Genomic DNA, 16,639 nt, shown 5'->3' on the forward strand with positions numbered 1-16,639 from the left:
GGCCCGCAAGATTAATTTTAATATAAGGTTTGCAATCAGGCCCGGAGTTTTTTTTATTGTTATTATTTACCCCCTCCCCCATTAGCTATTTTCAACTGAGCCAATGTATTTATAAATCATTATTTGTGTATTGTTTATAGGTCAATCCTTTCTTATGTGAACACCACTCTACTTCTTTTTAACCTGTAATCGTTAATTGGCTTTTTTTTCCCTTCATAATTGGATTAAAATTAACTGTCTTTATTTTTTGAGCAATTACGATTGCTAATTGATTTCACTTGATCGTCCTTGACATTCTGATTCCTTTTTCAATCCTACCATCCTCTGCAGGCGCTTCTCCTCCGGTCCTGTGCAATGTTTCCCGGAATCCGCTTCTCCTGGTCGGTGGCGTCCATGTTTTACACACACGTACGCTCATACACATACACACTCACACAACATGCACAGTCGCACACAAGCTCGCTCCTTTACACACATACATGCCAACCTACATTCACAAAGGTCTACGCGCACACACATGCCTGCACACACACAACGATACACACGTAACCGCCCAAAAGGAGGGGTAGGCTTGGAGGGACAGGAGCCGTTTCTAGAAACAATAACTCCAATGAGTAGGGTCGTGTCGCAGCTCGTGATTGAAAAAAATATAATTTGAGTTCAAAATTTCAGAATTCAAATTAACTTTTTTTTGGTCAAAATTGTACATATCGTATGGATTTTTAACTGACATGTCTTTCAGATGTACCCGAGGCTCCTGCTTTTACGGTCGTCGCAGCGTCTGAGTCGAAAATAAGTTTGCGATGGGGAGATCCACCTTCACGAAACATTCCGGTGACAGGTAAATTTGCATTTTACATGTCGATCAAAATGTTTGTTTGCTTTTATTTACGTTCATCTTAACACGCTACTTATGAATTGAGAGAGAAAGGTCCTACAGGTCGGGGTTTTGCATAAGTTCAGATTGGCACCCTCATTTAGTTTAAAAAAAGAAAAAAAAACTCTTAAGCCTTAAAGGAAAAACAACCAGACTGCCTAACTGGAACTCGACGTGTACCTGAGATTTCTAAAGGGCTGCACACTTATGAACAAAATAAAAAAAGGAGATGTTAGAAAAGAATTAAAAGTTTTCAGTCTCAGAGGGAAAATTTATCGCATTGTCTAGAAAGATTATATCCGACACTTGAAACGAGGGAAACTTTCTAGAGCTGCCTTCTGGCCAGAAAGCCAAGCGAGACCATGGTAGACAGTGGTGTTCCCATATTGTGTACTCCATAAACACCGTATACTCTCAAACATTTTTTAGACGTATAGCGTATGCCCTCAAGCTTCAAAAATTTTCATATTATGACATATTATGTGAATGATCTCATAAACATAACTGATTACTGGGAGTATACCCTCAGAAAATTTGAATGGAAATCACTGGTGGTAGACCAAGAAAACAATGGTTGAACCAAAAAGTCTGAACTGGCTTTTAGTCTAGTCCTTGATGGTGATTATGATGATGTCAATGAGTGTTCATGCTGTTTTATTATTTATGTGACTGCTTATTTGTAGTAAACAAGGGCGGATCCAGAAGTTTTTCAAGTGAGCAGCGGATTTCATTATTACTTACCCTTTGCATCGTATTCTGGTTCCTGAAAAACACATGTTGATCAGAAGTTTCTCGGACTCTTATTCAGAAACATTTCTGGGGAAGAGCCTGGAAACTCCCTGTTCCCCTAATATCATGAAAGACCGAATAAAATTCAGTTTTTGAACTAAACTTCAATATCAAAATATTTCTGGAAAACGGCCAGAAGGGGGAGGAGCCCCGATTGCCTTATTTTCCAAATTATCACAAATGTTCAAAAGTTGCGTTATTAGCACTTTAATTTCGCCTCTACCTCTGTCTAATAGTGGCTGAAAGAGGTAACACCAAGACTGACACACTGTCATAGAGTTATAACCTGTCCAATGAGACACCTATTTTGTCCGCGCAAACTTCAAATGGTTTACCTCTTTGTCTAATTTCTTAAATCATCTCAAAGTGTGGCGCATTCGAACTCTAAATCTACAAATAGAATGAACTAATATTTTCAGTGGCAAACGATTATCAACAAAACCGAGTGTTGTCACTAAAGAAATTACAGCTGAAAAAATACACAGTACATAAACTAATTAAAACAATCAATGCTGCAGCCGATAAATATTAGTTTGTTCCTTCAAGTTTCTTAACATGATTGCATAAATTTTTTAAGGCTCTATATTTCAATGCAATTACAAAACTTTCTAATTTTGCTCGAACTGTGTTTAGGATACACGTTACACTACAAAAAGGAGGGCGGCGAGTGGTTCCACATTCCCATCATAGCGTCCAGCAGCAAGAATCGCTTCACCATCACCGGATTGGAAAGTTCCACTCCTTACAAGATCTACATAACTGCTTCGAATCAGTACGGCAACGGGGAAGCAAGTGACATTACTACTGTCACCACTTCTATGAAAGGCAAGTACTTTCATCAAATTAATTACGGTTTAAATTTTTATTGCTTCGCCAGGGGTGCTCATTCCCCCCCCCCCCAAGTTCAATGGCGCATATCTCCCCCCCCCCCCCATTTTCCCCAACCCTCCTTCCCGTTTCTATTTTTAGCTCTCTTTTTATTTTATTTATTCGTTTTTAATATTATTTATTTATTTTATCTATCTTCTTAAATATTTTTTATTTATTTATTTATTTATTTATTCTAGAAAAGTTTTGTGCTACGCCAATGAAATACCATATACACTAACAAACACACACACACACACACAATAAACAAATAAATGAAATAAAACATAAGGAGAATAAAATTATTCAATTATTCAATTATTCAAAAATAAATCAATAAATAAATCTTTAAAAAATTTAAAAATCCCCCTAAAACGTTTGATGGCGTAACTTGGGCCATAATCCCACCCCCTCCCTTGTGGGCACCCTTGTGCTTCGCAACAAATACTAATTTTCGATCAATGTACTAACATATCCTAAGAGATGAGTACCTTTGTTCTGAAACGTAGAAGATGACTAAACAGCGTTACAGCACAAATTTTCAAATTAATCCGACAATCGGATGTCTTTCCGCGCTTTGAGCTCACATCTCTTGAGTGATTCCATCAATTAGAATAAGTTTTGGCTTAGAACTGGCCACCTTCGAAAGTGACCAAAAAATCCACCCGAATTGTAAAAAAATGCTGTAGTGATCCAGCTTCACCAGAGAACATTCTGGGTTGCATATCGGACTTTCAAGGGCAGACTTAACCTCCTATCCCCGTGTAGTAATCGACTTTATAACGGTCAACAACAGGCTGAAGCTGATCTGACATGTGTCAGATTTTTTTTCTAGAGGATAAACAACAACAAAACAAGTTTTTGCTTACTTTTATCTATTCTTCAAATTATTTACAGCTAAAATTTCAGCACTTGAAGCAGGGGCGGATCTAGAGGGGGGTCATAGGGGCCATGGCCCCTCCCAAAGCCTTGTGATTGTAGGAATTTTTTAAGAAAGAGAAAAAAAAGGAAAAAAATATTATGAGAAGATAATAAAATTTAACACGTGTTTTACTGAAAAAGAAGTACAGGCTTTAATTGGAAGATAAATTATATCCCTATCCTCAAAACAAAACTTTTATTTCCAAAATTTTTCTCCATCTTTCACATCATTTTTTGATTCCAACTACAGACACTTGGACGATCTCTAAATGTTGCTGTTCTCAGAGTATACCTATTGTTCACAAGACCAAAGAGAGCCTAAATTTTCGTTTTTATGGCTTTAATTTCAAAACTAGGGGGGAGAACCCCCTTTTCCCGTGCCCTTTCACAAATGCCTTGATATGTGAAAAAAATTTCATTTTAAGTTTTTTATTTGGAAAAAAATGTCAACGGAAACTAGCTTATCCAGCCATTATCACAGAACTTGCTTAAAAGCAACTTAAATGAGATTTTTTGGGACATCAATTACAAACGATTTTTGATATGACCCCCTACCTTCCTAGTTTATATCGTGATGATAGTTTTTTTTTAAAGGAGGTTTTTGGAGGAGCTCACGAATATTCCATCCCTTTCTAAAATATGTATAAATATAGTTAAAAATCGGATTTTTAGAGCCTTAAAAGCAAAATATTTCCAGGAAGGAAGGATTCTAAGCACCCTCACACTTCCTTTAATATAAGAAAACATTACCTAAAGGTGCATTTTTAGGCTGGACAGCTAAAGATCTAGAAGAGCACCCCTTCTCTTTTATTTTCTCAATGTATAATGACAGAATATTTTGGTTTCTAAGCTTTATTTTCAAAAAGTATTTTGGGGCCAGCGCCCGAAACCTGACCTTTATCTGTACATCATCAAAAATAGACAAAATGCGTTTTTAGTTTCCTAATTTTCAAATATTACTCAGAAATTTAAATTTTGAAACATTTTCGAGGGAGATTCCTAAATTCACCCTCTCATCTAATGTCTCGATACCCCGAAAATTGAGTTTTTAAAACTTCATTTTAATTAAATTTCTGTTTAGTTCGGAGATTGTTCAAAACTTTCGGATGGCCAGTCCCAAAACAATCGGCTGGATCCGCTACTGATTTGAAAAACGTAGTGTAAGTACTTTACTTGTATCATTTGGTTATGGGGAAAAAAAAGTTTTTCCAACATCTTTTTAATTGCTATTTTTTGAATGAAGTATGCTTGTAGCTGGCAGGGAACTTTTTTTATTAAACCCCATGTTGCAGATTCGAGACTTCTATCCAATGTCCTAAACTTTTGCTTCCATGAACATCTCAGCGAAAATTAAGAGTCTAATGCTATTGTAGAAACAACCGAAGTAAAAAACAAGAACAATATTTTACTTAAACACACTAACTTCCGACGTTAAACATACGTGCGAACTGTCGCACCCCGGCAGTTTTATTCATTAAGAAAAACACAAAAACACGTCGGCACTAAAAATTCACATTGGAAATAGTTGAAAGGCATGAACAGAAATGAGTTAATACAAAAACACAGATTTTACCTGGCTGCGACCGCTGTCGTGCAACTAAACTATACGAGCAGTGGAATATTACTAAAAACTAAATAATTCTTTAAATCTTATTCCAACACTTTGAACATCAGTTTTTATCTCCTCAGAATTCCAACAAAAAATCTCCCGAATCTAGTGTAGTAACTTTTTTAATTCATTTCTTTCCTACTACATATATATACATTTTTAGAAGAAATGTATGGTGGGGCATTTAACTGTAAATCAGACATTTTATTTTTTTCACGACAACTCTAAATTTCCTTTCAGAAATAATATTTAAGAAATATAATGAACAAAATTTTTTTGCTTAATAAAACGTACCTGCAGTTGAGAGAAATCTAACCTGGCATTATGAAAGCTGTGCAGATTCTACACACGTCACAGCATTACGATGCTGCCAGGTTAGCTTTGGCTCCAAATACATACATTAATGATTTTTTTTAACGAAACAATTGTGTTTATTACACGTTTTGGATATTACTTTCGAGCTGTCATTTGCGAGACAAACGGTCTGCCGTTCCTTGGAATGACCCGACTAAACTGTTTTGGAAAAAAAAGTAGAAAACTGAGATTATATCTTTGTCAGCAGAGTGCAGCATCGGGCCTTCCAGTTTCGTTTGAAGTCAAATGAATTATAAAATATAAAGTGGTGAAAGTTTAACCCATGTGGATTTCAAATTACCATAAAAGACTCGAATTGTTTTCCTATGTATGTGGTCCAAAAACTCAATAATTTCAAACATTTGAAAATTATTTACGCGAAACAGTCAAAGAAACAACTTTTACTGTTCCATTTCTTGCAAAAGAGTTCTTAATTTCGTAACTGCATTGATTTATTCTCAGTGTGTTAAGTTGATGTTACAAAATTGTAACGGATCCGGTGCCACTTAAAGTTTCTTGAAAGGACGACACAGTTCGTGAGAAAAATACAGGAAATTTATTTACACTATGTACAGGAAAGATCGTCAACAACTGCTAAATTAATCATCAGCAATTAAGCAAATATCTCTCAACACCGTAAACTCAACGGTTACACACGTATTTACTTCCAAAATACGCAAAAATACAGCTCAAAAGGCTTCACAAAACAGAGCAATAAATGCTCTCCAGCGTTCCGCTGCAACGATTCACAAGCAAAAACTAACTCGAAACTGAACCTTTTATCATGCGTAACGGCTTTTTATACACACCGAAACGAGAGCTCTCAAATATTCCACAAGATTCCCGAAAATCGTAGACCGTTTTTTTTTTTTTTTCATTCACAAATTTTATCGTTCAGAAATGAGGGGACCATATACTTCGACCGAATGTACGGGGGCTGTATATTCATTACAAGAAACTATTTACAGGTTACGTTGCTACAATGATTTTAGATGAAAGGTAATTTAATAAACGCCAAATTTAGCTAGATTACGACAAATTAATCACAAAAATAACTAATATTTACAGAATTTGTAACAGTATATTTGAGGCAGTGAGAAGAAAAGAGCAAAGGGATGTAAGTGGATATTTTCAAGTTTTGAGAAAACGTGTTTAGATAACTTCTTGGGTAGGCTTTCATGGATTTTTCTAAATCATGCTCTACAGCAGCACCTACCAGGACTACATGTACTATATCTTGCCTCAAAAAAGTGGAGAGGTTCACCTATTATGTGTACTGGTTATCTCCAAATTTTTAATTTTGCCACTTACATCCCTATGCTTCTCGCTGCCTCAATTGTAAAAAGCTTCCTACACATTAAGGGTAAACATTCAAGACATCTTCAAAGTAAATGTTTTTTAATGTCTTTTAGGATTTGTTATTGGGAATACAGAAACGTACGTAGATCTTTCTGTAATAGTTCCAGTTGCTGCTTGCATCCTGGCTTTCATTGTGGTTGCCATAGTTGTTATAATTTACTACAGAAAATCTAAGGCTCGGAACAATCTTGAAAGAGGTAAGTAAATGTATCATAAAAACATTTCTTTAGAATTAATTTTTGGCATAACATTTGAAACAAATGCATGTGAAGCGTTTTGTAAAAAAAATAGTTCAGTATTTTGTCTTATATGTACGTCATTTGAACCTGGTATAGAACAATGCAACTTAGATTTTAAAGTATCTTAAAGACGTTTTTACTGTTAACGGATAAGTTTATTTATATAATTAGTAGCAGTAAGAAGCAGAATAATGAAAATAATTGCAAGTTATCTGGAAACTGTACACCAATCTGCCAATAATTAAAAGAAGTATAAAAAAGCTGTAAATGAGTTAGTAAACTCATTTACAGCAAGACATTAATCATTGGAAATTTTGAAAATAAATTGAACATTTCGTGTTCAATGACCTTAGCTAAGAAAATGCTTAAAATCTGCAAAAGAGGAATCCGTGGACTGAGTCGGTATTAGTATAACATTATGAATGCTACAACACAAATGCACATTATTTGTCATTTTAAACACTATTTTTCTTTATATAATTAACACTAAAAACACTCATATTTATAAACTACGAGCAGTACCCACACGGCGATGCAAATCCTTTGAATAATGGGAGCGGGTGGGGGGGTGCGTCCTTGCCCTTGGGGGGGATTGCCACCCCTAGTTAACCGGTACCCTTAGTATGAACTGGTGAACCCCTGAGGTTCGCGAGTTCATACCAAGGGTGTGAAATTGTCGTTTTCTTTCGTACCAACACATTCATATACTGTTTACTTTAACTACCAGTCGATATATTCTTCAATATGATACAAGTATAAATTATGTTAAGAATTAGTCCTCGGCCAGAGGAATCTCGAATGTCTTTAAAAGGGTGGCTAGTTATGATAGGAAGATGCCTGCTCATGCGAGATTTGCTGTAAATTATCTGCTAAAAGTAGTAAAAAAAAAGTTTACATGTATATCGTTGTCTCAGAGAAACAGTATGACATATGAGGCAGTGAGAAGTAAAGGGATGTAAGTGGCAAAATTAAAAATTTGAAGATAACCAGTACACATGATAGGTGAACCTCTCCTCTGTCTTGGGGCAAGAGATGGTACTAGTAGCGCTGGTAGTTGTTGCTATGCAGCATGATTTAGAAAAAAATTTCAATGAAAGCCTACTTAGGATGTTATCTTTAAACGCGTTTTACTCATAACTTGAAAACGTCCACTTACATCCCTTTGCTTCTCACTGCCTCATATGATCCCAGGAAAAACAAAACAAAAAAAACAGTAAGATATTCTACTGTTGCTTTGAGGCGACGATATTTCTAAAAAGATGAGTACCCTAAAAATGTTTCAAATGTAAGCTACAAAGTATTCTGAAATAGGGGACACTTATCAGTGTTCAAAAAATGTTCCCAAATACGTTTCCAAAAAAGTTTAAAAATCTGCTGAAACTACGGTGTTCTAAAAAGAGTTCCAAAAAAGGGCTTAAAGTGTACTAAAAAAGAGGACAAGTGCCCATGTTCATGTTCTGTTCAAAAAGTGTTTTAAGATTTGCAGTGTACCGTTTGGATGCGTGCTATGGGGGACCGAGGGCGAACAGATTGATTTTTTGCAATATGTACCGAAACCTTGGAGAATGCGTACCTTTTCATATTTCTCCGGCGTTTGTACGTCGTATACCATTGAAGAAAGTCCTTTGAAACTCAACGAATCGTTTAGGCAAAAGCTGCGCCATTTTGATGAAGTTAATATTTGGCATATCTTCTTTTCTTGTGTTTGTCAGTTAAATGATTATTTTTCCCAACAGCTCTACAAGGAGGCAAACCTTTCCCATACACTGGCTCGACGCAGCGTTACATCGACATCGACAAAACCAGGCTTCCCGCCGAACCGGGAACTCTCACTTCCTCTTATGCCACCATCCCACCTCAAGAAATCACGGAAGAAGGCACGCAAGAAATGAAAGCATTCATGCACGGGGTAAGATTAAATATCGATGACATCGATATTATAACATCGATTCGATGTTATTTTTCAGTAAATCAAAATAAGTACAGTAGTACCTCTTTTAAGGGACACCTCTATTTAAGGGACTTTCTTCAAGTCCCAGTCCCTTTGACTTGGTAGCTCCATGTATTTGCCTCTGAGTAAGGCTCCAAATTCGATGTTATTTTTCAGTAAATCAAAATAAGTACAGTAGTACCTCATTTAAGGGACACCTCCAAATAAAGGACACCTCTATTTAAGGGACATTTTCTCAAACCCCGGTCCCTTTGACTTGGTAGCTCCATGTGTTTGCCTCTGAGTAAGGGACACTCTATTTAAGGGTCAGTTAGAGATAAAACTTACAAAAATTGTTGTATAAATGCATACAAGGTATTGAATTTACTGGAAGTTAAGATTCTAAAATCTTAACTTCCAGTTTGGTGAAAGTTTGACATTAACGTACACTAATGTGATATTGTAAAACTCAATTTACATGCCTGTTCCTTTTCCCTCTCAGCAATTTATTTATGTAGACTATCAACCGATGGATAGTCAAAGGCGAATGAATAGCTTTGTGTAAAAAGCTTGAAATGTGAACACTGATTGAAATTTATATTGTATTGAATTTTAAATTGCATGAAATCAAATAAGTCCTTGTAAGAAATTAGTTCAAAATAATTCATGTATTTTGCAAAACTTTAGGATAAACAATTTTTTTATTAAATTTTAATCATTAAAAAAATAAAATTTGAAATTAGAATAATTTTGAATTCTATTCAGTATACATAAATAATTTTTAGCATTGTGTTTTAAATGTTAATAGTTAATGTTTATTACGAAATAATGCTGAATACTACATGCGTCGTTTCATCTGCCTCCGAACAAGGGAAGCCTCTATTCAAAAGAAAAAATTTCCAGTCCCCTTCGGGTCTCTTATTGAGAGGTTCTACTGTGTTATTATATAAGGTGCAAAAGTCATAGAATGCCTCCTAAAACCATATCGGATTACACGGTTAAATACAGCAACTTAACGTGACATAGACTCAACAAGTCGATGCAAATCTCCATCAGAAATATTGAGCCCTAATGTCGCTATAGAGATCCACATAATTGTGAAAGTGCTGCCGGCGCAGGATTTTGCGCACGAACTATCTCTTCAATTACGTTCCATATGGATGCCTCAGTTGCCAAATCGATTAACTACACTTTTTTAAAAAAAAATCTCATTTCTGCTTTAATAGTTCTTAATCAATGCTTAGAATGTGAATTTGTATTAAACTTTTGGTTCAGAGCATTTTTGATCTTGCGATGGCAGAAAATGTAACACGAGGGCCCATTCACTTCTATAGATAACACAATCTTCTTCATCACTTTCCTCGACTTTTTGTTTTATGGAGTTAATCGATTTGGAAAGTGAAGCATCCATATATCGCTCGTTCGGAAGAATGCCAAAATACGAAATCTTTAATTTTCTTTTTTATTTCACTTAAACGCCTTCAAAGGACGTTATCTTCTTGGGGAAATAATGTCAGATTTTTGTTCTAATATTAACACTGGAGAGCACAGCAAGCTTACTTTTCTAAATGCAAATAGCCTGAAGCGTTCAACTTCAAACGCTTCTCCTGTAACATTTCACTTTTTCGTATTGTGGCACTCTTCTTCCAAATAAGCGATATGTTCGATGGATTTATATCGGGAGAGGTAGGGGCTTGATCATTTGTTGGAACTGTCCAGATTCTTGTCCAAATCAATCGCGAACCATTGATATGACAAATTATCATTCATACAAATTCCACCGTGGATTGAGTGCATGATGTCCATGAATAGCAGCAAGTGGTCTTCAAATAACTGAATATAACCATTTCCAGTCAATGCTCTCTGCAATTGAAACAAAGAACCCAGCCATGTAAAAATAGGGCACTCCGTTTTGAAGCCACCTCCATTTTGCATAGTGTCTTTGTTGACAACTTCGTGGCTCAGAGGAACACTCAAACCGTTATGCCAGGGTCTAATTACTAAATTGTTAACTAGGTCGTGACCTATGGCTCCTTACTTTTAGGAGCTCCCAAAGGCAGAAAACTGTTTCAGCCAAACGCGAAAATTGTAAGGTTGGATTGCAGGGAACCTCCAAAAAAGTGCTTGCACTATCGCCTCTGGATATCTTGATCGGACTCTGCTTACCAGGGCTGCGGAGTCAGAGTCGGACTGATTTTGGAATAAAGGAGTCGAAGTCGGACTAAAAGGCTCTAAAATTCCTGGAGTCCGTCATTTTTTTTCCTACTCCGCAGCACTGCTGCTTACTATCAAATCTTACCAACTGAAATCGTGACTCATCTGCCAAATCACGGTCTTCCAGCAGTCTGGAGTCCAACCGATATGGTCACGAGCCCAGGAAACGCACTGCAGCCGACGTCGTCGTGCCGTTAGTAATGGTACTCGAGCCAGTCTTCTGCTGCCTTAGCTGATTACAGTCAAATTTCACCGCACTGTCCTAACAGTAGCCACAGTGTAACCTACTAACATTTCAAACAGTGATGCTTCTCTGTCAATACTGACAACTCTACGCACACGCCGCTGGTCTTGGCTACTAGTAAGCGCAGGCGGCCGACCTCTGCGCTGTCCGTGGTGGCAGATTATGTCTGAAATGACCTTTTCCCATCCTCTTTTGGCTCTGAGGTTACTAGAATGTTAAATTTCCTAACGAATTCCGGAAGGAAACTCCCTACTGTCCAACTATGGATTGTATGGAATTTTCAAACGTCCAGATATGACGAATCTATATGAATGAGGGGGAACATTAAAAATTTGATGCCGGTATTCTGCTCATTTGAATGAGACTCTGCTTCTGCAAAAGCTGGCATCGTTAAAAAATAATAGATTCGTCCATTATCGGCTGTGAAACGGATGTTTGTCTTTCCATACAATCCGTGGTCAGACTGTAAGCATCTAGCTCTAACTATCATTTTGAGGTTCAAAGTCTTAATTCCTATCGCGCGTCAATATCAAAAACATTTTCACATGAATCACTAGAATATAAATAGAGCTATGAAAATGACTTATTAGTTTACACATTTTGTAAGCAATACTACCACCGTCTGTTTCTTTGCATAGCGCTATCCCATGACTGTTGTCAACTCAGTGTTCCTAAGAGAGAGATGATTTAAAGAACCATCATACTAACCGTACAGAGCAGATGGTCCACCACTCTTCACATACTAAAGTAATGCATCGGTAAAAACAAAACGGAAAACAAACAATGATCACGTGAGTCTCTATATGCCAATCACAGAGACAATAGATTTCGCAAAACATTTAATAACAGCAAAGTGTTTAGAGCTAGAGAAATAAGAGTTAGCAATCTTAATTGCTCGAGAAAATATAATATGCTTGCTGTTAAAATTGAAAATAAGTTATGTAATATTAAATTTAACGTCATTGATTAAAAAAAGAAAACTTATTTCTTGTGCCGGAAGTTACATTTATCATAACGTAATTTCTAGTAAACATCGAAGGATGGCAGCATATTCATTCCCATTTGTACATAATTAACTGTCTGAACCCTTGTACTTTCAAACATAAATGTATATTCTCAATGTGTGTTCCCGGTAGCAGAAACAACGCTACGCTACGACGTGTGTCCCAGAATCTTGAGAAAGTCTGCAGACTATTTCTTACTTGGAGGAGAAAAAACAATGAATTTTTTTAAGAAAACAAAATTTTAAATTTCAGCTGGTGAAGATTTCTACCATATGTTTTGGTATATAACCCATAGGTAACATGTACTTGGATAAAAAATTTATTTTTAAGCATTTCTCGATGTTTGGATTTTATTGTCGTTCAGATGTCGGTTTTTTTACAGACTATTTCTTCTTTTTTAATCTGGGTAGCAGACTACTGAAAAAATTTCTGCTACTGGCTGCGTGTATATTTGAAAATCATTTTAAGTGTCAAATAGCCATGTAAGAAAATACTCATAGTGTTTCTGCTTTTTTATTTTAGAATATGAAGGACAGACCACTTCCTTCAAAGCCTTCCTCCATGAAGAAGAAAAGCAAGGGGCACGTTTACGACACTGCGCAGTGAAAATAGCTCCCTACAGTTATGTACATAAAGACATTAGTAACCTAGTGTGCTGCCATCGACGGATTGTATGTCCAGTAATTAGTACTTGTGGAACTTTTTTTTATTTTATATACTCTATTCAATTCCCGCGTTGATAGAATCTCTACACTTATACATTTCATGTTCGATGAAATCATACGTTTTGACTTTGGTTTTACGAAAAATTTTTGAAAAATAAGAAATGATTAGATTGACTTGAGTTTTTGAAATGAGCTTCTTGGATGTAATTTCAGGTTCGTTGTGATGACGAAAAAACCATTAGTCCCATAGGTAGGGAAAACAGTAATAGATTTCCATTTGAGTAAAGAAACTGCAAAATTGCCGAGTGATGCAAGTGATGAGGGATGACTACGGCTACTTATTATTATATTACTAGTAGGTTCCGCCCCCCCCCCCCCCCCCCGCTCGCTACAACGCGCTCGATCATATTTTTCATTGTTGAAATGCTGGGATTTCCAGAGCGCAGTTATGTCAAATTGGTGAGAAGCTTAAATGCCAGAGAAAACTTATAAAACCACCACATTGGATCAATGAATCGGCATTTTTGCTTTTCAAAACGAGGTTTTGATTATTCATTGCGTAATATATGACGATTGTTTAACACCAAACTGTTCAAGCACTACAGAGCGCGGATATAGTTCAATTCAAATATTCTGTGTAAAAAACATACATTTTATGTAATTACCAATTCGTTTCTGCAAAATATAATCACTCAGAAACATTACCTAAAGTGATCTATCATGACAGAAAACTTAGATATGCAGACACGCACTTTGATCCAAAATGGCGGAGGAGTCGGCCTGTACGCTCTTTAAATGCATTTTAATTAAATAAAATCAATAGTATTATCCGCTTGCGCAATACAATCCACGTTTAGAATTTTAGTACCTGTTTCTTACGAAGTGATGACTAGCAAGATTTTTCAAAATAATAATTTAGTTGTGACAATAATGACAACTGTAGCAATAACAGTAATCAGTTCTCGAATATTCTTGCCCCACCAGATCCTTAATTACATCTCAGAGGCTATGGACCATAACGACGAATTGAACGAACTGAGATTTTATTTCAAACCATAAAGATAGATCACGCGTGATTGCTGATAAGAAATATTCCATCGCACTATTGGTGTAAATAAATATTGAATGACTTTTAAGAGATTATGTACCAAAGATATTTAACAAAACTTTGAATGGAAAATCTTGAATTTTGGAGAAAAAAATCTAATTATTATATGTAAACGCAATAAAATAGATGCTTTGGAATTTCCAACACAAGCAAAAATTATTGGAAAATAATTTATAGCTTCAGAGAAAAATGCGTATTAACGTACAGTTCAAAACTCGTTTTGATGCACAGTACAACATACAGTTCAAAACTTGCTTTGATGTACAGTTCAAATTTTGATCAAAATTGCTATGAAAATTATTTTACCCTAAAGTAAAAACGAACATTGTTTAGCGATTATTTTTAATTATGTTGAATTGAACCGCAAAAAAAGTTGAAAAATGCTTTCATCAATGAGATTCCACAACATCAATGGGTGTATGTGATATTTCTGAAGAATTGAATCGTAACTATTGATGAAACAATCTTTTCCGCCAATCTCATCATTATATACTTTTTTGAATTTTTGAATTACCTTTTACGCATTACCAACTGTAATTTATGTTACATACCAATTTTACATTTGATTTTAGTCTTAAACTGTTACATCTTAAGATACATATCTTTTTATTATTTACTTTTACTGTATAAAATTTATGTCATATTGTTATGTTGTACTGTTACCTTTGTACCGGCGACTTTGATACTTAAACTTTATTATTGCTTTACGAATAAATGTTTATTCATCACATTTCGGTGTTTGTTTACTTTGCTTTCAATTAAACCGCTGATTAGAATCACAACGTTTTGTACGTTAACAAAACGCCAATAACAATGATGATGATGATAACAATGATAATAATTAGAATAATAACGATAATAATAATAATAATACTGATGATGATGATAATAATAACAATGATAATAATCCTCATATAAATAATAGCTGATGATCGACTAACCCGCGTGTTTCAACAATGAAATTCGCGCCACGGCATGATAACTTGATAATGTGTTTCGGTAATGTTTAAACATGCAGGGAAAGGCCTTATTGTGACAAGGCTAAACTCGATCCGGTAACTTAACTCTTTTACTGGTAAGACTGTCATTTCAGGGGAATGAAGAAACAAAAAAGCGGTCAACTATATGAACGCTATCTTCTGGAGTTTAGGGTTAATCCACTGGAGTTAGGGTTACAATTTCAACTATCAAATTATCACCAAACGGGTAATGGCTTCGTTCAAATGTAGAAGCAATTTTCACCCGCCATATCTTGGCAGGCGACTTTCTAGTAATAATAATAATAATAATAATAATAATAATAATAATAATAATAATAATAATAATAATAATAATAATTTTTTTCTCCAATGGGGCTGTACAAGATTACAGCCCCATTGGAAACAAATCCCCTCCGATTTTACCTCAAGAGGCGTCTGGGCCATAACCAGACCTACTGCGCTCTCCTACAATGCATCAGTCTTTCATGTGTCACCATTAAGGCGCTGATGCATGACAAAGTAGCTTTTTTTTTGACTCCCAGTTTCCACCAGATGGAGGCACCTGGGCTCTCTTTTGATGCAAAATTGTACTAGGAATTTAATTTTGCCTAAGGAATTCTAAGTCAAACGAATAACCTAGGGATCTTTTACATGCCGCATAATCATGTGACATGGGCGCTGGTGATTTTCTGCATCTTGAAAATTCACCGACTGGCAACCTCAGGCAGGCCAAAACCCGAGTCCACAGGTAATAATAATAATAATAATAATAATAATAATAATAATAATAATAATAATAATAATAATAATAATAATAATAATAATAATAATAATAATAACAATAACAATAATAATAATAATAATAATAATAATTAAGATCTCACAACCAAGTTTTTATTGTTATTACGTTATTTATTTATTTACTTTTATTTTAGTTCTATTTTTCTCTTTTCTATGTTGTTTATGTTCGCAAAACATAGTCTTTCACAAATTTCATACAACTTTTTAAAATTTTTATTCGTACAAAATATCATTGGAATAAATCGTAACATTTAAAAAGTTTTCGTTAAAAATAACGTAACATAACAGAAGTCACTTCTGTTCACCATACAACATGGTCAAGAATTTCTTACGTTGCTGTATAAACTATACATGAAACTATAATACATGACTAACTCCGGGACAAAACGATAATACACATAAAACAATCATGAAAAAAAATTTCAAAAACAATACAATATAAGAAATGAGTTTTATTGTAATACTTAAAACATCGATTTTTTAAACAGAAGAAAGGAAAATGGAAAACATATTGTAAATGAATTCATTTAAATATCTTTTGTGTAAGAAATTCTTATGCTAGATATGATTTAAAGATGAATCACATATAATTACTGTTGTCTCTATGCAGCTATTCTGTTGAAGTAACAAGAATCAGCTGGAGGTACTTTCCAAAGTTGAATGATTTTTTTTTTTTTT

General features: G+C 35.2%; 1 protein-coding gene across 1 annotated transcript in view; it reads left to right on the forward strand.

Moving 5' to 3' along the window:
* LOC129228626 (hemicentin-1-like) overlaps window positions 1-13,424 on the forward strand; it is a 217,860-nt gene extending 204,436 nt beyond the window's left edge. The window contains exons 59-63 of the mRNA XM_054863307.1: window positions 743-841; window positions 2,300-2,491; window positions 6,830-6,973; window positions 8,752-8,924; window positions 12,930-13,424. Coding sequence (XP_054719282.1) covers window positions 743-841; window positions 2,300-2,491; window positions 6,830-6,973; window positions 8,752-8,924; window positions 12,930-13,013 — 692 coding nt within the window. The 3' untranslated portion in view covers window positions 13,014-13,424. The remainder of the gene's footprint in view (window positions 1-742; window positions 842-2,299; window positions 2,492-6,829; window positions 6,974-8,751; window positions 8,925-12,929) is intronic.
* Window positions 13,425-16,639: the final 3,215 nt, after the last annotated feature.

This window comes from Uloborus diversus, chromosome 8 (assembly GCF_026930045.1).
Source record: "Uloborus diversus isolate 005 chromosome 8, Udiv.v.3.1, whole genome shotgun sequence".
In the NCBI taxonomy this organism is placed as follows: Eukaryota; Metazoa; Arthropoda; class Arachnida; order Araneae; family Uloboridae; genus Uloborus; species Uloborus diversus.